Source organism: Scyliorhinus torazame, chromosome 2 (assembly GCF_047496885.1).
Source record: "Scyliorhinus torazame isolate Kashiwa2021f chromosome 2, sScyTor2.1, whole genome shotgun sequence".
Taxonomy (NCBI): Eukaryota; Metazoa; Chordata; class Chondrichthyes; order Carcharhiniformes; family Scyliorhinidae; genus Scyliorhinus; species Scyliorhinus torazame.
In genome coordinates, this window is record NC_092708.1 from 353,400,091 (window position 1) to 353,425,589 (window position 25,499).

At 46.3% G+C, this 25,499-nt stretch overlaps 1 protein-coding gene and 1 long non-coding RNA gene across 12 annotated transcripts in view; one reads left to right on the plus strand and one right to left on the minus strand.

Annotated features, from left to right (window-relative positions):
- Window positions 1-25,499, minus strand: part of rtn1a (reticulon 1a) — a 315,521-nt gene that overhangs the window by 8,898 nt on the left and 281,124 nt on the right. For all 8 annotated transcript variants that reach the window (XM_072491579.1, XM_072491600.1, XM_072491606.1 and 5 more), the window contains 2 exons: window positions 15,045-15,252; window positions 6,666-6,804 (listed from right to left, as the gene is read on the minus strand). In XM_072491579.1, coding sequence (XP_072347680.1) covers window positions 6,666-6,804; window positions 15,045-15,252 — 347 coding nt within the window. The remainder of the gene's footprint in view (window positions 1-6,665; window positions 6,805-15,044; window positions 15,253-25,499) is intronic.
- Window positions 10,326-16,330, plus strand: LOC140403580 (uncharacterized). Of its 4 annotated transcripts, XR_011938357.1 has the most exons (4): window positions 10,368-14,537; window positions 14,662-14,721; window positions 14,984-15,347; window positions 15,969-16,330. It is a non-coding gene; the product is annotated as an uncharacterized lncRNA (long non-coding RNA). The 4 variants fall into 4 exon arrangements; XR_011938359.1 differs by lacking the exon at window positions 15,969-16,330 and having other exon boundaries at window positions 10,326-14,537; window positions 14,662-14,738; window positions 14,984-15,545; XR_011938360.1 differs by lacking the exon at window positions 15,969-16,330 and having other exon boundaries at window positions 10,331-10,661; window positions 14,984-15,545.

Sequence of the window (25,499 nt, forward strand, 5' to 3'; positions counted from 1 at the left end):
TGTTTCATAAAAATGAAGAATGCATCATTGCTACTTTTGCACAATGACATTTCAATGAAAACGATGCACAACGCGGCTTCTTCTGTAGATTGAGAAAACAAATCGTCAAACACTTTCCTCAAAGTCTGCTAACCTATCCATTTTTTAGGATCTTCTGGGAAATGACGGATACCTCCAATTTCTTTTCTCCTCCATCTACCACCTTCTTAAATCTCTCCTCCGTGTCCCCCATCCTCACCTAACACCAAGGGCGAAGCACTCATGAAAGATTTGATAGCAAGATGGAAATATCAGCAGTTTAACTGACTTGGCACGTTATCCCCATTCCTCTTGTACACCATTCAAATTTTCTCATCAGGCTCCTGCCACCCTGACCGTGGGTGCTTACCTTCCTCTATTTTCCCATCTCGTTCCACTCATCCAGTAGATTCACTTCCTGTTCCTTTGACCCCATTCCTATTAAAATGTTGTTCACCAAACTTCTTTCCCTGACCTCCATGCTGGCTGACATTGCGAATAGCTCCCTCCCCTTATGCATTGTTTCCCTTTCAAAACTACTATCCTCACCCCTTTCCCTTTCAAAACTACTATCCTCACCCCTTTCCCTTTCAAAACTACTATCCTCACCCCTCCCCCAAAAAAACACCCTTGATCTCTTTGTCCTTACAAACCACAGTTCCATATCCAATCTCTTATCTTTCCAAATGCCCTTGAAATAATTCCTACCAAAATTTCTCCCAGCTTGAATCTCTCCAATCAGCCGACAGACTTGACGTATGACCCTCTCACAGCACTGAATCAGCCTTAACCAAAGTCACAACCAACCATGTCTGTAACCATGATATATTATCCTTCCTTATCCTTCTTGGCCATTTTGCAGCCTTTGAGATGATCTTCCATCAATGCCACTCCTTCATAGCCCAGCACAGCAACTGCCCTCACATGGGGACATCCTAATGGACCTTAATCAGAGCACCTCCAAGAATAGATTCTCTTCCAGCCCTCACATCACTTTCTCAGCTCTACTTTCTTTATCACTTCCTTCACTGCCTTGTGTTGTCACACTGCTTGCCTGACATCTGGTCTAAGAAGGGCTGCAATATTCTCCATCATGTGGTAGAACTAACCAATCATCTTTAGTCACAGTCACAAATATTGTAGCTTTGCCACAAACTCTATTACCCTCTTCAGCTTTTTTGGCTGGTAGAACCAGCTCATTGCCCAAGCATATCATTTAGTCCTGAGGACAGCTTCCAAATCCATCTCCTCACTGTTTTGCTCCCTGTGTGGTAGGTAACTTGTGCTACTCAATCCTTGGTTAGTGATGAGGTATTCTGAATCCCGATGAAGAAGATTCGAACTCTTCCAGTAGTAACAAAAGGCTTATTGAATAACTACAACAATATTTACATGAGTTCTTTAACTTTGATACTAGTGATAAGGTTAACAAGATCGAACTATGGTAACTATACGTAACTCCGCTGGCCATCTAAACTAGTCTGCTGTTGCCCTGGTCACAGTGCACCCGAGAGAGAGAGAGAGCCCCAATGTGGCTGTCTTTTATACCCCTGTTGGTCCGGCCCTCTTGTGGTGCTACTGATGACACATTAACCACTTGTGTACATGCACACATAGAGATCACCACATCCCCCTTTTTTTGTTACATATTTTCTGTACGTTGTAAAGAAAATTGAAAACATAATGGATTCAGCTTGCAAATGCATTACAGAAAATCAATGAGTTAGTCCGACAAATGTTAATACATTTAGTCTCTTAAGTTTTTGTTTTTTTGCTTGCGTAAAATAGGTAGATAAATGACGTTATATACAAGTTGTGATGATCTTGACAATTTTACAGAGCCAATTAATATTTATGAGTCCAGTCCTAATATAAAAAAAATTTTGTGAGTCTGATTTATGTTTTTTTTTCTATGCTTGTGCTAGCGATTCTGTGTTACATCTTTGTTGTCTGACCTGGACTTTTTCTTGTGTTTGTGGTGTTGATTCTGTATGTCATCTTTCTTGACAGCTGGTTTGCTTTTTTGTTGTGGAGCAAATGTGAGTTTGTGAGATTTGTTGCCATGCCATGGCATGTTTGTACTCTTGCCATTGTTTTGCAGTGTGCTGTGGCATTGTCCTTCATGTGCAGAGTTGTACCATGTTGTACAGGTCGTTGTTTCATTGTCGTCGTTTCTGTCTTGGTCGTTTTCGTTGTCGTTCTTGTTGTTGTTTTTCTTGTTTTTTTTGTCATGCTTGTTGTTTCTGTTTTTGTTTCTGCAGCGCTTCGTGTTGTTGTTGTTGCCTGTGGTGCTACTGATGACACATTAATCCCTGGTGTACATGCACAGAGAGATCACCACACTCACTCTCACAAAGAATATTTAATTTCACCTCCATAACTTGCCTGCCTCCATCCCTATCGCAACTGCACTGCCATTGAAACTCTCATTCATGTATTGTGACCTTTAGATTTGACAACACTATTTTTCTCCTTGCCAGCCACACACCCTCTATCCTCCCTAAACGTCAGCTCATCTCGGTCTCTACCAACTGAACACTATTCCGCATCATCCTGCTCACTCATCAACTCTTTGTCCTTAATGGTACCCGGTCCTCCAAAGACCCCAAAATTTTAAGTTCTTGTCTCTGTTTTTAAACCCCTTTGTGGCCTCATCTCTCCCAAGCACACTGTAACCACCTCCAACCCGACACATCCCCATATCTGGTTCTCCTTTCTTCCATCTGACTCTTGCACATCCCTTCTTTTTTGGCTCCTCTCGTGCTTTCAGCTACCTTGGTCTAACACAATTCTCTACTTAGACCCCTCTGTCCCGCTCTCTCATCCTTTAAGCTCCCTGTTGAAACCCTCTTCGTGGACCTGGCTATAGGTCAATCCTTCTTGCATGCTCTTGTGTGCTTTCATTTTTTTTAAAAAGCTAAAGACAAGGATGGAATAGTTGGGCATTTCTAATGGGAATAAAGTAAAAATGTATTCTCAGTGTCATGTGAGAGTACCTTTAAGAAATGGGTGTTTATTACTGAAGTGATGTCAGAGAGTGGGTGGAGCTGGGCTTTCTGTCAGCTTTTTACTTTCGTGTTAGGCTGTTTGCTGCAGGGTGTGTTTTAGTTTCATTTTCAGAGCTCGATAGCTGCAGTCACAGCCAGAAGGTGTATGAATCTCTCTCTGTAATCTAAAGACTGTAAATCGATCCTGGTGATTTAAAACTAATAACAGTAGTGACTTTACAACAAAGAACAAAGAAATGTACAGCACAGGAACAGGCCCTTCGGCCCTCCAAGCCCGTGCCGACCATACTGCCCGACTAAACTACAATCTTCTACACTTCCTGGGTCCGTATCCTTCTATTCCCATCCTATTCATATATTTGTCAAGATGCCCCTTAAATGTCCCTATCGTCCCTGCTTCCACTACCTCCTCCAGTAGTGAGTTCCAGGCACCCACTACCCTCTGCGTAAAAAACTTGCCTCGTACATCTACTCTAAACTTTGCCCCTCTCACCTTAAACCTATGCCCCCTAGTAATTTAACCTGATGTGTTTCTGATAAAGGTTTTGTATTTAAGTCGTATGGATGTTAAAAAGGAAAGCTTAAAGGTTTACTTAGTGTTGTAGTCTTTGGGGGTTGTATTTGAATTAATGGTTGCTAAGATGTTCATAGAATAAACATTGTTTTGCTTTAAAAAATACTTTTCCATTTCTGCTGTACCACACCTGTAGAGTGGGCCGTGTGCTCCCCATACCACAATCTATTGGGTCAGGTGAACTCCATGATACACTTTGGGGTTCTCTAAACCCTGGCCCATAACATCAGTGTAAACATTTTGATTGCTAAGCCATTAAGGGTAAGTAGATTATAGTAATTATTTCTTGAGGTACAATCAAGGAGGCCTTTGGCCTTAACCATAGAGGCTCTACTGAAATCAAGATGTCAAAAGGATGTGTGAAATGCCCCAAACTGATGGTGCCTATCAAATAGTGCAAGTCTGTCATTGTCAGGTCTTTGTAAATAAACACTGTGAAAGCAGTCAACATTGTTCAAGTAGATGATCCCTGACTCGCAGACAGCATTTCAACACAAGGCTTATTTTGCCAAAGAATTTTACATGTACAGGAAGTCCCTGATTTACGTTGCCTCGTTATAAATCATTCCGTTTTAATGTTGGTCGTGTAATAGGACCCATGTTCGCATTTAGTGTTGTGGGCTTTGTTTTAAAATTGTTTCGTGCCAGATAGGGGCACGTGACCCGATCAGCGCAATTTTGGAGCGGTCTCTGCCACTCCCTGGCCCTCCGTCTCATCGCTAATGCTTCAGTTCGGACCCTCTGCTGCTCTCTGATCCTCCTTCTTACTGCCAATCCTCTGGTTCACTGCTCTCTAGTCCTCCCTCCCACTGACAATCCTTCAGTTCATGGCAGACCCTCCGTCTAGCTGCTGACTCTCCGGTGCACGGTCTCTTCTGTCCCCTGACTCGCCCTCTCTCCAGCTTACCTGCAAATTGAAGCTGCTCCCTCTCGCTGCTCATCTCCAGAGCCCTCACAGTGAGAGTCTGGGAGAACAATGTAGACAGTTCGGTGACAGAAAGGGTCCACTGTAACCCTGGGAGGGGGCTTGGCAGCATGAGGGAGTGTCAGGAGCTGCGAGCTGGAGGATGAGTAACTTCCCACAGGAAATTGCTTCAAGCTGGTTTGTTGTTTGACGCAACTATAACCTTTCATTATCAGTTCTGATGAAAGGTCATTGGCCCGAAACATTGGGCAGAAATTCTCCAATCCTGCGGTGATGGGTTGGGAGGTGATGGCCCTAAAAACAGCGAGGTGCACCGGGAAGTTACCAGGCAGTCAATTTAAATATTAAAGGACTCTACTCTGGTCGATTCTTCAGGCCCGCCACAATGAGGTGGCCGTGGACAGGGAATGCCAACCCTTGCTCTCAGTGGGTTATCCAAACAGGCCTGCCTGCATGGCCCCTCTGATACTTATTTTATTTACTTACTGTGGTGGTATGTATTAGGGGTATTAAGGTACCCTGTGATGCCGAGAGGCTATTGGTGGATAGACACTGGGTCCCGATTGGATCAGCCGCCTACTGGCTCCACCCAGTAAGGCGGAGTATAAGAGCCCGGGTTCTCCCAGCAGCCGCATTCTGTAACTGTGCTGCTGGGGAACAAGTCTGCGTGATAAAGCCACCGTTCGTCTCCTTCTCATCCAGTCTCGTGAGTGATTGATTGTGCTACACTTCCCTGTGCACCCTCTCGATACCTGAACTGCCTCTGCCATGATCACTTCTCCTGAAGAGGTGTCTCCAGTCCTGCTTTAAACTGGATGGCAAGCCTGGAGGCGACCAAATAGGAGGTTGCCTCTGGGAGAATTTCTGAGCAGGTCCCACTGCTGTCATGTGTTGGCTCGGGACCCCTATTTCATCCTGACGTCGGAATCCCAGAGCCCATGGTAAAATCGTGCCAATTAATTCAATTTCTCTCTCCACAGATGCAATCCAATCTGCTGATTATTTTCAGCACTTTGTCATTATTTCAGATTTCCAGCATCCACAGTATTTTGCCTTTGTAACTCAACTCTGAACCTGCTTTGTATTTCTGTATCAAGTGTAATACTCACTGCCCATAAACAAATCAACTAATGATCCACTATGTAAAATGTCTCACACAACTGGTATTTGGCTTTTGAAGTGACATAAAAGACAGAATGGAATTCACATGTGCCATCCTTAACATTGTTCCACAAGGACACACAACGCTAGGTAACTTTAAGGGTAAAGTCTTATTTCTGTACATAAGCTTGTTTATGGAAGAGGTGATAATGAATATTAACGCATACCAAACTGGAACGTAATGGTGTGCTGTAAATACTACTCCTGTTTAAGAGACGGCAGCAAGAAAAAGCAAACATGACAAATCTCTACATTTCAACAGATAGGAAACAGGAGGAGTAGGCCATTCGGCTCCTTGAGTCTGCTCCACCTATCAACGCGATCACAGCTGGTCCTCTGCCTCAGTGCCATTGTCCCCACACTATCCCCACATCACTTCATCTCTTTAATGTCTAGAAATCTAGCGAGACAGCGAGATTCATTCAAAAATTTGAACAGTATAAAAAAAGCTGTCTAAATTAAATGAAAAAGGAAAAGGAAATTGAGGTGTGCCCACTGATTGGGGGAAGAAGAAAATATTTACTGTTCATTTCAGTGGACAGAAGCAGAGAAACAGGATTACAAAATAGTTAGAAGTAGATTTGCGAGGCATTTTGTAGTGAGTGGAGGAGAAATATGCAAGATAACGAAAGTTTATTATAGGCAATTGAAGAGAAATCTGTATAAAGGTTTGTCTTAATTTATGCACTTTAGCAGAGCTCTGCTAATGTGGTGCACTGGATAATAAAATGCTGTGTGACCGGATTATGCAGGACGTACAGCCTTTGGTGCATTCCTGACCTTCCCACTGAGAAGACAATCCAACAGGTTTGCCAGGGGGACACAAGGGGTATAGGTGTGGGAGTGACAAGATAAGCCACTGTAGTATGGCAAAGTAAGGCTGTTTTAAGCTTCTTAACAAACTAAAACCTAAAGAAAAAGATCAATAAATAGTCCTTCACATTTAAGCCATAAAATGAAATGACTTGGATGCTCTTACTTTCAGAGAATCCACGAGATCCAGCACCAGAAACAGTCTCCGCAGCTCTTTGACAGTACAGTTCACATACACCAGCGCAGAATCGGCATACTTTTGAATCTGCTCTTCAGACAGAGTCGCGTCCATGTCCAAGTAAGCTCTGCCAATATAAAGAATTATAACTTAAACAGAGAAAGGACAGCAAACTTTGGGGTTTGCCAGAATACGCAATGGAATACAAGATATGTTTATACATGTCCTCGTAATTCACCCCTTTAAATCTCAGTATAACTGACTCCATTTTGGCATTCATCAAAGCTGCATCATCAGCTGACCATTTATATTGTAATGTATACTAAACCAATGTTTATGTACAAATTATACAAAGATAAGGTAGCATACCAAAAAGTGTCAAATCAAAATTCTAAACATTTGATTCATGTAGTTGTAAATTAAAGTAATTACAGTATATTGTTCCTTCTACTACCAACAGGAACAGTTCCTAGAGATTTGAGGGTAGCTAATGTAACCCCACAATTTAAAAAGGGAGGTGGGGGAGAAAACAAGGAAATATAGACCAGTAAGCCTGAGGTTGGGAGTGGGGAAAATTCTCGAATCTATTATCAAAGATTTACTCGCAGCAGCACTTGGAAAACAGTGGCAGGATGGGACAGAGTCAGCATAGATTAATGAAAGGGAAATAATATTTGACAAATCTACTTGAATTCTTCGAGGATGTAACTAGTAGAGTTGATGAGGGGGAGCCAGTGGATGTGGTTTATTTGGACTTTCAGAAGGCAAATTCCCACATAAAGAGATGTGTGTACAATTAAAGCACATGGGATGGGGTAGTGTGTTGAAATGGATAGAAATCTGGTTGTTAGACAGTAAACGAAGAGCAGGAATAAATGGATCTTGTTCCAAGTAGCAGGCAGTGACTAGTGGTGTACCACAGGGATCGAAGCTGGGACTCCAGCTATTCATTATCTGTATTAATGATTTAGATGAGAGAACTAATTGTAATCGCTCCAAATTTGCAGATGACACAAAACTAGATGGGATGGTGAGCTGTGAGGAGGATGCAGAGATCTTTCAGTGTGATTTGGACAAGTTGAATGAGTGGGCAAATGAATGGCAGATGCGGTATAATTTGGATAAATGCGAGGTTATCCAATTTGGTCGCAAAAATGGGATGACAGATCTGCATGGCCAAAAATTAGGAGAGGGGAATGTGCAATGAGACCTGGGTGTCCTCATACACCAGTTGCTGAAGGTATGCATGCAGGTGCAGCAGGCAGTAAAGAAGGCAAATAAATGATATGTTGGCCTTCATACAAGAGAATTAGAGTGCAGGAGCAGGGCGTCTTGCTGAAATTGGCCTTGGTGATGCCACACCTGGAATAGTGTGTGCAGTTTTGGCCTCCTTATCAGAGGAAGGATGTTCTTACATCATTTTATTTTCTCCAGCTGAACGCCACCTGAACCACACCAGACTGGTTCTCAAGGAAAAGGTTAAGGCAGCAATCTGATCTAGCAAGTTTCAGTGCCACAAACCCTACTGCCTGGCCACTGACTCCAACTCTCTCCCTTGCAACTTTCTGGGGCTGATCCAGATTCTTCACAACCTTGGCACAGAGATGATCTTCCAATCTCACATCCACGCAATCGCCAAGACCACCTTTATTCATCTCCATTACACTGCCCAACTTGAACCCTGTCTTATCACGTGCTGGTGAAATCTTCACGCAGCTTGTAATCTTTAAGCTCGACTATTCTAATGCACACCTGGCCAACCTGCCATGTTCTGCCGTCCGTAAACTTGATACCATCCAAAGCCCTGCTGCCTGTATCCTTGTCCCGTTCACCTATCACCTCAGTGCTCACTCATCTACGTTGGCTTATGGTTAAACGATGCCTTAATTAGTAAAATTAATGTTCATGTTTTCAAATCTCTACATAGATTTATCCCTCCTCGTAATCTCCACCAGTCCCAGAACCCTTTGAGGTATCTGCACTCACCTGATTCAGGCCTCTTTAACAATCCTGATTTTAATATTACATCATTGGTAGCCTGGGCCTGAAGCTCTGGAATTCCCACTCTAAACCGCTCCAAAACACTTTTTGCCTTTACGACATTGCTTAAAAGCTATCTCTCTGACCAAGCTTTCAGTCATCTTCCTCAATATCTCTTTGAAATAAAAATAGTAAATGATGGAAATACCTCAGCGTGTCACAGAGCATCAGTGGAGAGAAGAACAGAGTTAGTGGGCAGGTAGTTATTGGGCAGCATTTTCCACGCAACCCGCCGCGTGTTTTGTGGCGGAAGAGGCGACCGCCCATTGGCAGCGGCGGCATCTTCTGGTTCCGCTGTTGTCAACGGGCTTTCCCGGTGAATGCGCCCCATGCCTCTGGGAATCCCACAGCAGGGGTGCACCGCCACCCGGACCGGAAGATCCCACTGGCGGCGAACAGCCAGAAAGTTCCAGCCAATGTTTCAGATCAATAATCTTTCACCAGAACTGAATGATGAAAGGTTATTGATCTGAAACCGGTTTCTCTCTCTACAGGTGCTGCCTGACCTACTCGGAGTGATTCCAGCATTTTCTGTTTTTATTTCAGATTTTCAGCATCTGCAGTATTTTGTTTGTCCCCAATATCTCCTTGTGTGTCTGAGTGTCATAATATGTTTTATTATATAATAATAATAGTAATCGCTTATTGTCACAAGTCGGCTTCAGTTAAGTTACTGTGAGAAGCCCCTGGTCGCCACATTCCGGCGCCTGTTCGGGGAGGCCGGCACGGGAATTGAACCCGCATTGTTCAGCATTCCAAGCCAGCTGTTTAGTCCACTGTGCTAAACCAACCCATAAATTTATTTATTTTGTTTATACATATGCAAGATTTGACACCTTTATAAACATTTACACCTCACCCAAGATTCAGAGTTCTGGCAAACATTTTTCAGGGTAAAACCCGATGGCTGTATTCACATAGGGAATGGCAATTTTTTTAAAAATCCATTCTTGTCGCAGTATTTTCCAAAGATTGGGCACAATTTAACCCATTGCCTGTTGTCTCATAAATGTTGGCCTTGGCTGACTCCTTAAGACAGAGCTGAGCAACAAGAATAACCTGGAATTTTCCTTCTAAAATTAAAATTATAGGTGGTGCAGTGGTTAGCACTGCTGCCTCACGGTGCCGAGGACCTGGGTTCGATCCCAGCCCCGGGTCAATGTCCGTGCAGTTTGCACATTCTCCCCGTGTCTGCGTGGGTCTCACCCCCACAGTCCAAAGATGTGCAGGGTAGCTAGATTGGCGATGCTAAATTGCCCCTTTAATTGGAAAATTCAAAAAAAAAAGTATAGGTGGTTAGTAATGAGGAAGAAAGCTTTGGACGGCAGGACAATATCAATGTACTGATTGGGTGGGCAGAAAAGTGACGAATGGAAAATCCAGAGACGTTTGAGGTAATGTATTTGTGAGGCCAAACAAGGCAAACTAGGATAAATGGTAGGATCCTGTAAAAACTCTGAACATAGCAGGACAGTTACATAAACTAATCTCAAAGGCATATGTGGTATTGTGGTCAACCAGTATATTATATTGTACTTGCTGTTCTTACTTATTGTACTTACTGTTCTTACTGTTTGTTACATGTCTGGGTTGGTCCCTGCTGGCTCCGCCTGTGGCTCCGCCCCATGGGCTCAAATATAAAGGTGGCTAACCTCCAGCCCTGCCCTCATTCTGGGACCGGCTGCCAGCAGGTATCTTTCAGCTGATTAAAGCCACAGTTTACTCTTCCGACTCTCGTCTGTCATCATTGATGATACATCAATTTAATCAGCTAAAATTTTAAGATGGACCCATCGCTCAAGCCTGATTGCCTGGAGCTGGACCCCCCAAGCAGCCAACACCACTGCCATGTTTGAACACTGGCTAAGCTGCTTTGAATCTTACATTGATTCCTCGGCCGCCGCCGTCGCTGAGACCCACAAGCTGCGAGTCCTCAACTCTCGGGTGAGCCCGCACGTTTTCCTTCTTATCAGGGACGCTACCTCGTACGAGGATGTGATAACGCTGTTGAAGGGGCAGTATGTTAAGGAAGTCAATGAGGTGTACGCTAGGCATCTCCTTCCCATGAGGCGACAGCCCCCCGGAGAATCGCAAGCTGAATTTCTGCGCGCCTTGTGGGTACTCGGCCGGAACTGCAGTTGTAAGGCGGTATCAGCTGTCAAGCACACCGAATTGCTGATCCGGGACGCCTATGTCGCAGGAATAAAATATAATTACCTACTAGAAGGGGGTACACTCGACCTCCAAGACACAGTACAGCTCTCGGACTCGTTGGAAGTGGCCTTCCATAACATGGATGCCTACACCTCCGACCACGTGGCACCCTCGTGGACGTTGTGGGCGCCGGCATCACCTGACCCAGGGGCGCCACAAGTCTGTGCCGCGCAGCGATCCGCTAACTCCGAAGGCCCAAAATGTTACTTCTGAGGCCAGGGTAAGCACCCAGACAACGCTGCCCAGCGAGGAGCACGATCTGCAACGGGTGCGGAAAGAAGGGCCACTTCTCTAAAGTCTGCCAGGCCCGACCTGTTTCTAAACCCAGCAGCGCTGCGTGTAGCCTGTGGGGACTGTTCCCATCTTCCATGTCACCCACCACGTGCGACCCGTGGGGGCCGCCATCTTTGACGCCACCCGCCACGTGCGACCCGTGGGGGCTGCCATCTTGGAATCACCCCATTGCCTCCCGGAACCCCTGTTCACCAGATCGTACGCTGGCCTCCGCTATCCTCGATCAGCCCACCCACCTTCCGAAGCTCGCCTCCATCACCCTCGACCAATCCCGACCTCATCACCTCGCTTATTCCATGATCGGCATCCGGATCAACGGCCACGAGACGACCTGCCTCTTCGACTCCGGGAGCTCGGAGAGTTTCATTTACCCAGATACGGTACGGCGCTGCTCCCGCCTAATTTTACCCGCGACCCAAAAAATCTCCCTGGCTTTCGAATCACATTCCGTGGAAGTCCGTGGTTACTGTGTCGCAACCCTTACAGTACAGGGTATCGAGTACAAAAATTTCAAGCTCTACATCCTCCCCCAACTCTGCGCTACTGCCCTACTACTAGGTCTAGATTTCCAATGCCACCTCAAAAGTCTTATCTTGGGAGTTCGATGGACCCCTGCCCCCTCTCACCGTCTGTAGCCTTTCGACCCTTAAGGTCGCCTCACCCCCGCTCTTTGTGAACCTCATCCCGGACTGTAAGTTCGTCGCCTCTAGGAGCAGATGATACAGTGACTGGGACAAGGCCTTTGTCAGGTCGGAAGTCCAGCGACTCCTGCGGGAAGGGATCATATTAGCCCCTGGAGAGCCCAAGTGGTGGTCGTCAAAACTGGGGAGGAGCACCGGATGGTCATTGACTACAGTCAGACCATCAACCGGTACATGCAGCTTGATGCGTACCCCCTCCCCCGCATATCTGACATCGTCAATCAGATTGCGCAGTACCGAGTCTTCTCCACTATTGACTTGAGGTCCGCGTAGCACCAGCTCCCTATCCGCCCGGAGGACCGCCAATACACTGCCTTCGAGGCAGATGGCCGCCTCTACCACTTCCTCAGGGTCCCCTACGGCATCACCAATGGGGTCTCGGTCTTCCAACGGGAGATGGACCGAATGGTTGACCAGTACGGGCTGCGGGCCACGTTCCCGGATCTGGATAATGTCACCATCTGCGGCCATGACCAGCAGGACCATGACGCTAACCTCCAACATTTCCTCCACACCGCCAGGCTCCTTAACATCACATACAATAAGGAGAAATGCGTTCCGCACAACCCGCCTAGCCATCTTTGGCTACGTTGTAGAAAACGGAGTCCTCGGGCCCGATCCCAACCGTATGCGCCCCCTCCTGGAACTTCCACTCCCCCACTGCCCCAAGGCCCTGAAGAAATGCCTGGGGTTCTTTTCCTATTATGCCCAGTGGGTCCCCAATTATGCGGACAAGGCCCGCCCACTCATTAAATCCACCATTTTTCCCGTGACGACTGAGGCCCGCCTGGTCTTCAACCGCATCAAAACAGATATTGCCAAAGCCACGATGCACGCAGTAGACAAGTCCATCCCGTTCCAGGTGGAGGGCGATGCGTCTGACTTTGCCCTGGCCGCTACCCTCAACCAGGCGGCAGGCCCGTGGCTTTCTTCTCCCGTACCCTCCAGGGTTCTGAAATTCGACACTCCTCCATCGAAAAGGAAACCCAGACCATTGTGGAAGCTGTGCGACATTGGAGGCTTTACCTGGCTGGCAGGCGATTCACTCTCCTCATTGACCAACGGTCGGTTGCCTTCATGTTCAATAACACACAGCGGGGCAAGATAAAGAATGACAAGATCCTAAGGTGGAGGATCGAACTCTCCACCTATAATTATATCTTGTATCAACCTGGGAAGCTCAATGAGCCCCCACATGCCCTATCCCGCGGTACATGTGCCAGCGCACAAGTAGACCGACTCCGGGCCCTCCACAATGACCTCTGTCACTAGAGGGTCACCCGTTTTTTTCATTTTATCAAGGCCCGCAACCTGCCTTACTCCATCAAGGAGGTCAGGATCATGACCAGAGACTGCCAGGTCTGCGTGGAGTGCAAACCGCACTTCTATCGGCCGGACAGAGCACACCTGGTAAAGGCCTCTCGTCCCTTTGAGCGCCTCAGCATCGATTTCAAAGGGCCCCTCCCCTCCACTGACCGTAATGTGTACTTTCTCAACATCATTGATGAGTACTCACGTTTCCCTTTCGCCATCCTGTGCCCTGACATGACCTCCGCCACAGTCATCAAGGCCCTGCACGGCCTCTTCACCTTGTTCGGTTTCCCCACTTACATCCATAGCGATCGGGGTTCCTCCTTCATGAGTGATGAGCTGTGTCAGTTCCTGCTTAGCAAGGGTATTGCCTCAAGCAGGACTACCAGCTACAAACCCCGGGGAAACGGACAGGTGGAGAGGGAGAACGCGATGGTCTGGAAGGCCGTCCTTCTTGCCCTACGGTCTAGAAGTTTCCCTGTCTCCCGCTGGCAGGAGATCCCTCCATCTGGTCGCTCCTGTGTACCGACACCAATGCGACACCTCACGAGAGAATGTTTGTCTTCCCCAGGAAGTCCACCTCAGGGGTCTCGCTTCCGTCCTGGCTGACAGTTCCAGGGCCCGTCCTCCTCAGAAAGCATGCGAGGAGTCACAAGTCGGATCCCCTGGTCGAACAGGTGCTTCTCCTCCATGCCAACCCCCAATATGCCTACGTGGCACACCATGACGGGCGGGAGGACACTGTCTCCCTTCGGGACTTGGCACCCGCAGGTTCCCCAGTGACCACCACCACTACCCCCGACTCTACACGGTCTCCCTCCGTTGCTACTCACGACTCTACACCGTCTCCCTCCGTTGCTACTTATCCGGAAGACGACACGCTCCTGGATACGCAGGCCTCAACACTTCATCCGACACCAGTGTCCTCACCACAGCTGGGACTGAGGCGATCACAGCGGAAGGTCAAAGCCCCCGACAGAATCGATCTCTAACTCAACCGGTCCACTTCACCCCGCCGGACTCTCTTTTTTTAAACAGGTGGTGAATGTGGTAAACCACTGTATTATATTGTACTTACTGTTCTTACTTATTGTACTTACTGTTCTTACTGTTTGTTACATGTCTGGGTTTGTCCCTGCTGGCTCCGCCTGCGGCTCCGCCCCTCGGGCTCAAGTATAAAGGTGGCTAACCTCCAGCCCTGCCCTCATTCTGAGACCGGCTGCCAGCAGGCATCTTTCAGCTGATTAAAGCAACAGTTTACTCTTCCGACTCTCGTCTGTCGTCATTGATGGTACATCAGGTATACTTCCCTTTGTTAGCCAGGGCTGAGATTATAAGAACAAGGGTGTAATGCTGGAACTGTACAAAACACTTGTTAGGCCACAGCTAGAGTAAGGAATATAGTTCTGGTCTCTGCATTACAGGAAGGAAGAGCTCCGGCGAGTGCAGCGCTCAGGGGAGAGAGGAGAGAGGATCATGTTCGGGTAAAACACATTAACTGGTCAGCATTCAAGTTGTTTGTAAGGTATCACTCATGAAAAATTGCTGCTGTGTTTCATTAGCCAGCAGTTGCTGTTCTGTGGAAATTAATTACATTGTGCAAAACTCTTTTATGCAAAACTCTTTTATGCTAAAGACATTACAGATAGGCAACTACAGTTTTATTAGGACTATCCTTATGTTAATATCCTGATAAGTTTCAGAGTTAAAATTTGTGAATGATGAGGGGATGTTCTCAATTGACAGAACAAAAGAATGACAGATTACGGCATTATTGAGGGAAGAAAAGAAGGGGCTGTGCACTTACTTAAAAGGATGTCCTTCATCGGTCTTCTGCACAGCCTGCAACACTGATTTATAAATTCTGAAGCTGATTGTAGCTGAGAGTGCAGCGAGTGCCAGGTAGGCTATGACACTCACAACGCTGAATTGGGTCAGTGAAAAGAGCAGGAGAAGCACACTTCCAAAGACGATCCCGGTCTGCTTGATGTCATGCCAGTACAGAAGATCAATAACTGTGGAGGAAAGAAGAGAGAATAAGATAAACCTGCTTCAAAGTCAATTATTGCGAATGATAATGAGTGAACCTGGAACATATAACAAAATGGGGGTGAGCATTGTCAAGTCTTCTGCATGCCCCTTTGGCCTGATTTATGTATTCTCTTCTCCTCATTCCCATCCCAAGCAGTAGATGTATAAAGATGTATGTACAAAAGAAAATACAGCATATCACTGTTCGCACTACAGATTATACCTGTGGAAGCAACAAGGAGTTTACATTTGAAATAAAAATTCTTTGGAAATTTGATTTCTTGTTACACAATTGAAATGTTTAGAGATGAGACCCATTAAATGCTCATTATGAATGTGAACTATAGAGCGGGATTTACCACGCTACCCGGCGGCCAGCCTTTGGCCAGTGCTGGGATCGATCGGCCATCCGGCATCCACCGGTCTCGCTGAGGAGACCCCGGCTGGGTGCCGTTCAGCACTGGTCCCCACAAACGGGTCAGTGCAGGAAATGCGGCTAACTGTGGCCTCGGTGATGCATTCCCCGCCAGGGCACGAAAACAAGACGGAATGCCGGTAGATAGCGGGGTGTTCCCTGGCGCTACAAGCGCCGGGAACAACCCCATTAATCCAACCCAGAATAGCACACTTGTATTTTGGTTAGATTGTGCCTGTAGGCATTACAACTGATCTACACCTTATTTCTTTGTTAACGCTATAGGCATGTATTCCAAGAAAAAGGATGGAAAATGCAAGAAGATCAAGTGGATTAATCAGGCACTGATCATTGGGCATAATTCTCCCAAAAAATGACGGTGTAATTTTGGGCGAGAAAATAGGCGCAAATTGTATCAGCTGTTCCTGCACGATCCCCATCGCGAACGTCCCACACTTAGTCATTTTTTTGGAGAGGGGCGTAATTTTCACCAGCCTAAACATGCTGGCAAGCCCAGCTTTATGGAGATCAAGGCCCCGATCCCAAAGTGACAGTAAAAGCCCCCCCTCTGACCAATATCACTGGTATCAGATCTTCAGTGACCCCCTCCACTCCACCAACGCTGGCATCAACACCTTCACCACAGCACCCCCCCCCCCCCCCCCCCATCCCCAAGAATGGTTGGTGTCTTCCTTCGGACCCATCCCTCGATGCCGACATCGGGCCCCACCCCCATCACAGGTACCAGCGACCCCACCACCTCCCCAGGTGAGCGGCGCCCCACTATGGGGTCATCAAATTCCTCCCCCTTCATACCTCACCCCCTTTCAGACCCTGCCCCCTTTCAGGCACTATCGGTAGTGTCAACCTGGTACTGCCCCAGCACCCTGGCAATGCCATGTGTCACATTGGCACTGCCAGGATACTAGGGGACAGTGCCACGGCACTGACCTGCTATGACCCGACCACCCAGACGGCTCCAATGTCCTCAAAGCCCCCGGCGAGTCATCACGTCTGATCTCCAGTGGTGGAGACCAGTAGTGATTCCCGGTGGTTTCACATTGCGCAGGTGGGGGATGGAAAATGCCGGGACCTGGGAGAATCAGCTTCAAACTGTCCCTGAATATTTAAAGGGTTATTTAAATATGCTAAACTGGTTCGCGCAGGTCACATCAGCTGTAGTGGACCGGGAGCTTCACGCACCTTTTGCCGGCCGGCGTGAACCCCGTTCAGGAGTTCTCCCGCTATTCTCCCGACATAGCAGGTGATTTATGATGTTCTCGATGTAACATAAGCAGCTTCCTTGTGGTGCACTTGACAAAGGAAGGTTCAGACGTGGAGATAACTTCAACACGTTTATTAAACTATTTACACTTCTATTACTCGGGTTCGACACTACTGCTAATCTTACTATAGCTACCCAGACTGACTAACCAGTTGCTGCAATCCACGTGGTGGGTGTAATATTGAATCAACCCTGTGTCTCTACTCACTGACTATCTCCACTGGAAAGAGGCAGATCATGTGTGTGGTGTCCTTTATATATGGGTTGGTGTAATGCCCCCCTGTGGTCGTGTCACCTCCGTGTGTATCGTGAATGTCCATTGGTCGTGTCCTATCTAACCGATCCATTGGTTGAGTGTGTGCGTGTGATGTTTCTGGTGTTCCCTCTAGTGTCTAGCTAGCCTACATGCATTTACATTGATGCACATTACCACAGCAGGCATTGTGCCGGGCACCAATCGGCCGGAGAATCGCCCCCATTATCTGTATTTGCTGCTGCAACTGATCATTGATCATATATTCACCTGGTGGAAAATCATAGCAATTACATACATTGCCAACCTTTTTAAGAGACATGAAATGGATGAAGTCATGAGACATTTTGGGGAAGATGTGGATAACAAAATAATTGGTTCAATGCAATGAATCAAACAAAACTTATTCTGAGAACTTAACTGCACCATTTTATGGAATAAAATTTGTAAACGAGTCACTATCATTTTACACTGAGCAATCAACTATTGGTAAAAAATATTGCAGAGAGAAAATTAGGTTAATCGGTGTACTCTTGAGCTCAGAGGCTCATAATTAAAATTAATGGGCGGCGGAAAGGAAGGAACGAACATAATCGTAAAATGAGTATCAAATTGAATTCTGAGCCTTACAAATTGAACTAAATCAGTCTGTGTTAATTTAAAATGTTACCAAGTCAAAATATCTTTGCATCATCAGCACCAAATGTACATATTGTGATAATGATGTTTGATAAAAGCATTTGTCACATTCCATTATAATGTTTCACTTAAAATAAACTTTTGTAACCTTTCCTCATAACCAAAAGCATTTAAATTAGGTACCACCATGGCCACCCTCTTTTTGCACTGCCTCCAGGGTATTGGTACCTTTATTATGTATGTGTGAGAGAGAGAGAGAGAAAATGAAATAAAAATCCTTTCATTTGGATAGTGACTCTTTTGTCTTCAGAACATTCCAAAGCCATTTAAGTACTTTTAAATATAATCATTGTTACGAAGTAGGAAACATGGCAGTCTGGACAGAACAAGGTTCCAAAACAATGTGATAGTTACCAGATCATGAGCTGGATTCTCCTGCGAATCCAAGTTCCCGACCAAATTGGGGGTGGCGCCGCTTTCGCGATGCTCTGTCCCCTCCAAAGTGGCGTACTCTAGGAGTACGTCATGCCAAGTATCGACGGCCTCAGGACATTGCCCGAGGCCCGTCCCACGATGCTCCGCCCTTGACCAGCCGAGTTCCCTGACGGCGTGGGTCTCTCATGGTCTCACCCGCGGGAACTCTGCGTGATGGTTGCGGACTCAGCCCAGCGGTGCCACAGTCGGGGGAGGGCCGATCCGCGGGCAGGGGGAACATTATTCGCGGCTGGGGGCATTATGGGGGTGCACATGCTGCAGCCACGGACACAGCTGCTGTGCACATGCGCAGCCACGGACACGGCAATTATCCGAGGCGTATCGGTAGCTCGAGCCGGGTTACGCTGCCGCCCTGTTAGCCCCCAGCAAAACGGGGAATTGGTGCCCATTTTGCCAATTGTTTCTGGCATAAAACACCACCATTCCCACGCCAGCGTGGGGAACATAGCCCCAGAATTGGAGAATCCAGCCTCATGTGTCTACGTGATGTTGGATGAGGGTTGTACATTGGCCAGGTTGCTGAAGAAAATCCCCAACTTTTTCATAAATGCTGTCATGGGATCTGTAACGCTGACCTGGACAGAGCAGATGAGGTCTGGGTTTAACTTCTCATCCAAAATGACGGTCTGGGGACTGCAACTGGATGTTGCATTTCAGGTGTGAACTTCCTAAAACTGTGGCGGACAACCTGTGGCCCATGGGTCACATGCGGTTCATCAGTGTTCTGAGCGCGGCCCACAAGACATTTTGTTGACTGTTGCCTCTGACTTGCATTACCAGATTCTGCCGATTTCCATCTGCATCATTTTTTCCTACTGGCATGACTCAAGTGACACACACGTAAGGCAAGGGCAAGTGAAGTGAGATGCGTGCTGATTGTATACAACATTGACTGGGAGAGTCATGCGCTCCCTCTGCGTCAAATCAAACTTAAGTATCTCTTTTGTTTTTACCATTTGAAGCCAATGATAGTCTAATTAATATATGAAAGATTAAGTATTTTCTATATCTGGTTCAAAAATATTCATGGTGTATCAAATGTATGTAATCTTCTTCATGGGGTCATGGCTAGCGAACAGGCTCGATTTCAATCTTGCAGCCCATTGAGATGAAGGGGGGCCACTCATGTGACCCATTCACTAGCCTAGATTACCTATCACTGTACTAAAGCCTGGTATAGTTTACACACTCTGTTACGTTTTAAACTCTATTTGACTAGGTATACACTAAAAACTTTGGTCATTTCCCCTTCAGCAACCTCACTTGCCCCTAGTTATGACGTCAACAATTACTCCAAGATCTTTTTCTTGCTACATTACCCTTAATGGGTACCACAAATGGGCCCATACCCTTAATTTGTTCAAATTGGCCTATACCCTGTTAACACTTTTAAAAAATTATTGATCTCTGAATGTAATTGCACCACCTGTAAATTTAAGAATGGATCCATTTATTTCCTAATCTAAATAATTGATGAAAACATGAGGCAGTGACAGCCCAAACATGGAGCCTAATGTCACTCTATTCAACCGTACCCCATTCAGATTCACTTCCATTAATGACAATCCTCAACATACGATATCGTAACGAATTACCTATTCAGCGTATCTGCCCAATTATCCCATAAGATCTAAATTCATTCATCACGGTACTTTATCAATTGCATTCTGTGAACCACCACTGACAGCATCAACAAGAGCACTATTATCCACTCTGTTGCCCTCATTCTTGAAGGCCTTAATCAGGCCACTGAGGTAGGAACTACATTTCCTAAACCCATATTGGGCAACCCAAATAGCTTTCTATTTTATCACACATGATTCTTTCCAACAGTTGCACTACAGGAGCATCAGCCTCACTGAATATATGAGCCAGGAACTCAAATACAACATTTACCCCCACCCAATTCCTTTCAGCAGCCTGGAGAAATTGAATCAGGCCCACTGTCCCATCAGATTTAAACATCGGAATTATAGCATTAAGTTCTATTAAAGAAATTTAGGTCTGAACTCCTGGGAACATGGCAGAGAAGTGATAACTAAAGCACACCATTTTGCTCATTCCATATCTTTATCCTCATGTAATGTGTTCTGATACATTTCTCAAAAGACCATAACATAACTAAAGAAAATCTGCTACTGTTAGTATGATTATCCTTCTTTCTAATTTTTATTTGTTTCAACACGCTTTCTACTGGCTGCTGTATTTTAGCTGCTGTAATTGGTCAGCAATTTTATCTTCTTCAATTGCTTGGTTAACTAATCGCCTACAAGCAACTTGGACATCACAATGATTAATAAACGGACATACTGGGCAGACTTTCATGGCAGAGGAGATACGGTCGAGTTGGGCAGCTCCTTGACCTAGCAGAGCTATCACCTTTGAAAGAGCCCCGCTCACCAAATTTTCATTCCAAGGAGACAGAGGCGGGATGAAGTTGGGTCCTCTATCACTGAAGATGGACCTGAGGCAACAATGGATGCGAACAAATGGCTACACCGGCAGGCTAGAATGCCCGGATCCGTTCGAGAGACATCAGCCTAATTGTAATGAATGTTGAGCCCTCAAACCCTCCACTCTACACCCATCCCCCAAGCCCCTTCACGCCCCCTCATAACCCCCCATGAACTCGTCATAGACACTCTTCCTATATCGACCAGGGGCAGTCCTCACAACGGGCGAAATTCTCTGGAAACGGCGCGATGTCCGCCGACTGGCGCCCAAAACGGCGCAAATCAGACGGGCATCGCGCCGCCCCAAATGTGCGGAATGCTCCGCATCTTTGGGGGCCGAGCCCCAACCTTAAGGGGCTAGGTCGGCGCCGGATGAATTTCCGCCCCACCAGCTGGCGGAAATGGCCTTTGGTGCCCCGCCAGCTGGCGCGGAAATGACATCTCCGGGCGGCGCATGCGCGGGAGCGTCAGCCCTCGGGCCAGATCGCCCTGCACCCCCCCAGGACCCCGGAGCCCGCCCGCGCCGCCTTGTCCCGCCGGTAAGGTAGGTGGTTTAATTTACGACGGCGGGACAGTCATTTTAGCGGCGGGACTTCGGCCTATCCGGGCCGGAGAATCGAGCGGGGGGGCCCGCCAACCGGCGCGGCGCGATTCCCGCCCCCGCCGAATATCCGGTGCCAGAGACTTCGGCAACCGGCAGGGGCGGGATTCATGCCAGCCCCCGGCGATTCTCCGACCCAGCGGGGGGGTCGGAGAATCTCGCACAACATCTTTGAAATTGATGTTAAAAACAATACAATTCAATCTAATAGAGCTCCTGTTGAAAAACAGCCCCTCTCATTCATAAAGCCCATTCAAAAATGGAAATCCCCTCAAGTGGTCAATCGATTATTAGTTAAAGCTTTAAAATTCATTTCACTTACTGCATCAAACCCAGATAATCTTTTAATAAACTCTTAAAACTGTAAGTGGAAATGTGAACATAGCCTCCTGTTAAGATAAACAGTTCTGAAGCTTTTGAAACTCAGCCAAGAATTCGTAATTAGGCTGAGCTATAACAACAACTCTGGGAAATGTAAACAATGGAGCCTACTGAAACTGAGAAACCAGGTGGTCTATTTGGTTCTATGCTACAACAGATGTCCTGTCAATCAAAGCAGTCCAAGAGCAGGTGGTTTTTCTTCTAAAGAAAAGCTGCTAAAGATTTTTGTTTCATTTAAAAAGGCCTCTGGGCATTTAAATAACTAAAAATTATTGCCATGATGTGGAGATGCCGGCGTTGGACTGGGGTGAGCACAGTAAGAAGTCTTACAACACCAGGTTAAAGTCCAACATGTTTGTTTCGAATCACTAGCATATATTCAGTGAGGCTGATGTCTCCTGTAGTGCAACTGTTGGAAAGAATCATGTGTGATAAAATAGAAAGCTATTTGGGTTGCCCAATATGGGTTTAGGAAATGTAGTTCCTATCTCAGTGGCCTGATTAAGGCCTTCGAGAATGAGGGCAACAGAGTGGATAATAGTGCTCTTGTTGATGCTGTCAGTGGTGGTTCACAGAATGCAATTGATAAAGTACCGTGATGGAGGCTATTGAATTAATTTAGATCTTATGGGATAATTGGGCAGATACGCTGAATAGGTAATTCGTTACGATATCGTATGTTGAGGACTGTCATTAATGGAAGTGAATCTGAATGGGGTACGGTTGAATAGAGTGACATTAGGCTCCATGTTTGGGCTGTCACTGCCTCATGTTTTCATCAATTATTTAGATTAGGAAATAAATGGATCTATTCTTAAATTTACAGGTGGTGCAATTACATTCAGAGACCAATAATTTTTTTTAAGTGTTAACAGGATATAGGGCAATTTGAACAAATTAAGGGTATGGGCCCATTTGTGGTGCCCATTAAGGGTAATGTAGCAAGAAAAAGATCTTGGAGTAATTGTTGACGTCATAACTAGGGGCAAGTGAGGTTGCTGAAGGGGAAATGACCAAAGTTTTTAGTGTATACCTAGTCAAATAGAGTTTAAAATGTAACAGAGTGTGTAAACTATACCAGGCTTTAGTACAGTGATAGGCAATCTAGGCTAGTGAGTGGGTCACATGAGTGGCCCCCCTTCATCTCAATGGGCTGCAAGATTGAAATCAAGCCTGTTCGCTAGCCATGACCCCATGAAGAAGATTAAATACATTTGATACACCATGAATATTTTTGAACCAGATATAGAAAATACTTAATCTTTCATATATTAATTAGACTATCATCGGCTTCAAATGGTAAAAACAAAAGAGATACATATGTTTGATTTGACGCAGAGGGAGCGCATGACTCTCCCAGTCAATGTAGTCAATTGTGTATACAATCAGCACGCATCTCACTTCACTTGCCCTTGCTTTACATGTGTGTCACTTGAGTCATGCCAGTAGGAAAAAATGATGCAGATGGAAATCGGCAGAATCTGGTAATGCAAGTCAGAGGCAACAGTCAACAAAATGTCTTGTGGGCCGCGCTCAGAACACTGATGAACCGCATGTGACCCATGGGCCACAGGTTGTCCGCCACAGTTTTAGGAAGTTCACATCTGAAATGCAACATCCAGTTGCGGTCCCCAGACTGTCATTTTGGATGAAAAGTTAAACCCAGACCCCCATCTGCTCTGTCCAGGTCAGCGTGACAGATCCCACGGCACCATTTCATTCACCTGAGGAAGGAGCAGCACTCTGAAAGCTAGTGATACAAAACAAACCTGTTGGACTTTAAACTGGTGTTGTAAGACTTCTTACTGTACAAATTATTGCAGCAGAGATACCAAGCAGTGTTTTCTTCATATTTAAATCCATAAGAGCACTTTTCCCAGTAGAAAAAGTACTCTAGTGCATTTCAACACTTACTTGATGTTAATCAATGTAAGGTCAACTTGCCTTTGCAGGGCAGACCACAATGCAATAAAAACACATCTAATTTATAATACAGCTTTGAACGATTGAAACTGAAATAACGGGATGAATTCTCCGCCTCCAGCCCGTGTTCCTTGGCAGCGTGTCGTCGCTGGCTGTGCGATTCTCCATTCCTGCTGCCAGCCAATGGGATTTCCCATTGTGGCCGCACCATGCCGCCGGGAAACCCGCGGGTGGTGGTGTGTTGCCGGTGGCACAGAATCCCGCTGGTGGAGAATTCACCCCAACATTTTTGCTGCATTTTAAAGCCTGTCAGTGAAAGAATTCCAGGAGCAGGGGGCTTTTTTGGTTCCCAACGTCAGGCTGAGGTTCGTTCGTGGTTCACACCTTCTCAATTTACTGAAGAGGTCGCATTCCGCTACAAATGTGGGAAATTTTAAACTGCAATGGAGCCAGCAAGGGTGGACTTCTCCGAGCAGGCAGGCAGGTTACCTGCACCCTTATCCTCCGCTGGCAAGAACAGATGAAAATGGGCATGGGGCAGAAGCCGCGGTGCCGGGCTTTCCATCTATCGTTGGAGGGCTCTGAGTCACCCGAACGTGACAAAAATCCATTTTCAGAAATCCTAACAGAGGTATCCTGGAAGGTCAATCTTTTCAGGCGAGGAGGATTTAAGAATAGTAGTGAAAGTATAAGAAGAAGGAGTACAAACATCCGCCCAATATTGCAAGAGTTCAAATCTGCTCTTGGTCTTGGCCAAATGTATGCAATGCTGTACCACAGTGGTTGTATTTCTCAAATAACTGGTTGAATTTGAAGAAACAGAAAATTCAGTTCCCCTACTGAAGTTGTTCTAGTGCAGGAGTCACAAAATATTAATCTGCAGGTTCAACAAGCGAACCCCGCCTTCCATATGAGTGATTTCAAATTCCGCTTTCAAAAGTTAACTTCCAAATCTTCTTTTAAATTATTCTTTCCCTAGGCAACACCAAAAGTACCCAATTCTTTTTTTTTCCCAATGAAGGGGCAATTTAGCGTGGCCAGTTGACCTACCCTGCACATCTTTTTGCGTTGTGGGGTGAGGTCCACAAAGGCACGCAGAGAATGCGCAAACTCAACCGGACAGTGACCCGGGGACGGGATCGAAACCCGGGTCCTCGGTGCCGTGCGGCAGCAGTGCTAACCACTGCATCACCATGTTGCCCCGGCATCTGTCTTCTTAACCATTACTCCGTAGCATGGCTTTTCTTCTAGCATGGCTGAGAGAGATGTTCCTTCTTTAACCTTCTACAGCCAACTGCTTCTAGCAGAGCTGTGAGAGCAGCCTTCTCTCTCACTGCCTATCACCAACTGCAATCAAATTAGCGAAACTAAAAGTTAAAAGCTTCTCTACTTTACAAGGCCACACTTGCAAATGAACCACTGCTGGTTTATTTACTCTTCACATCATAGCCTTCTCTAAACAGAATAGAATCACAGTTGGAATTGAAACCAACCCCCACATATACAAACACTTTTGTACAGCATGAACCTAACTATAGGTTTTACCCTTCCAGGTATAGAAACATTAATGAAACCCACTTAAAACTATAGAATCATAGAATTTACAGTGCAGAAGGAGGACATTCGGCCCATCGAGTCGGCACCGGCCCTTGGAAAGAACACCTTCCACCCTATACCCGTAACCCACCCTAACCTTTTTGGACACTAAGGGCAATTTAGCGTGGCCAATCCACCTAACCTACACATCTTTGGACTGTGGGAGGAAACCAGGGCACCCGGAGGAAAC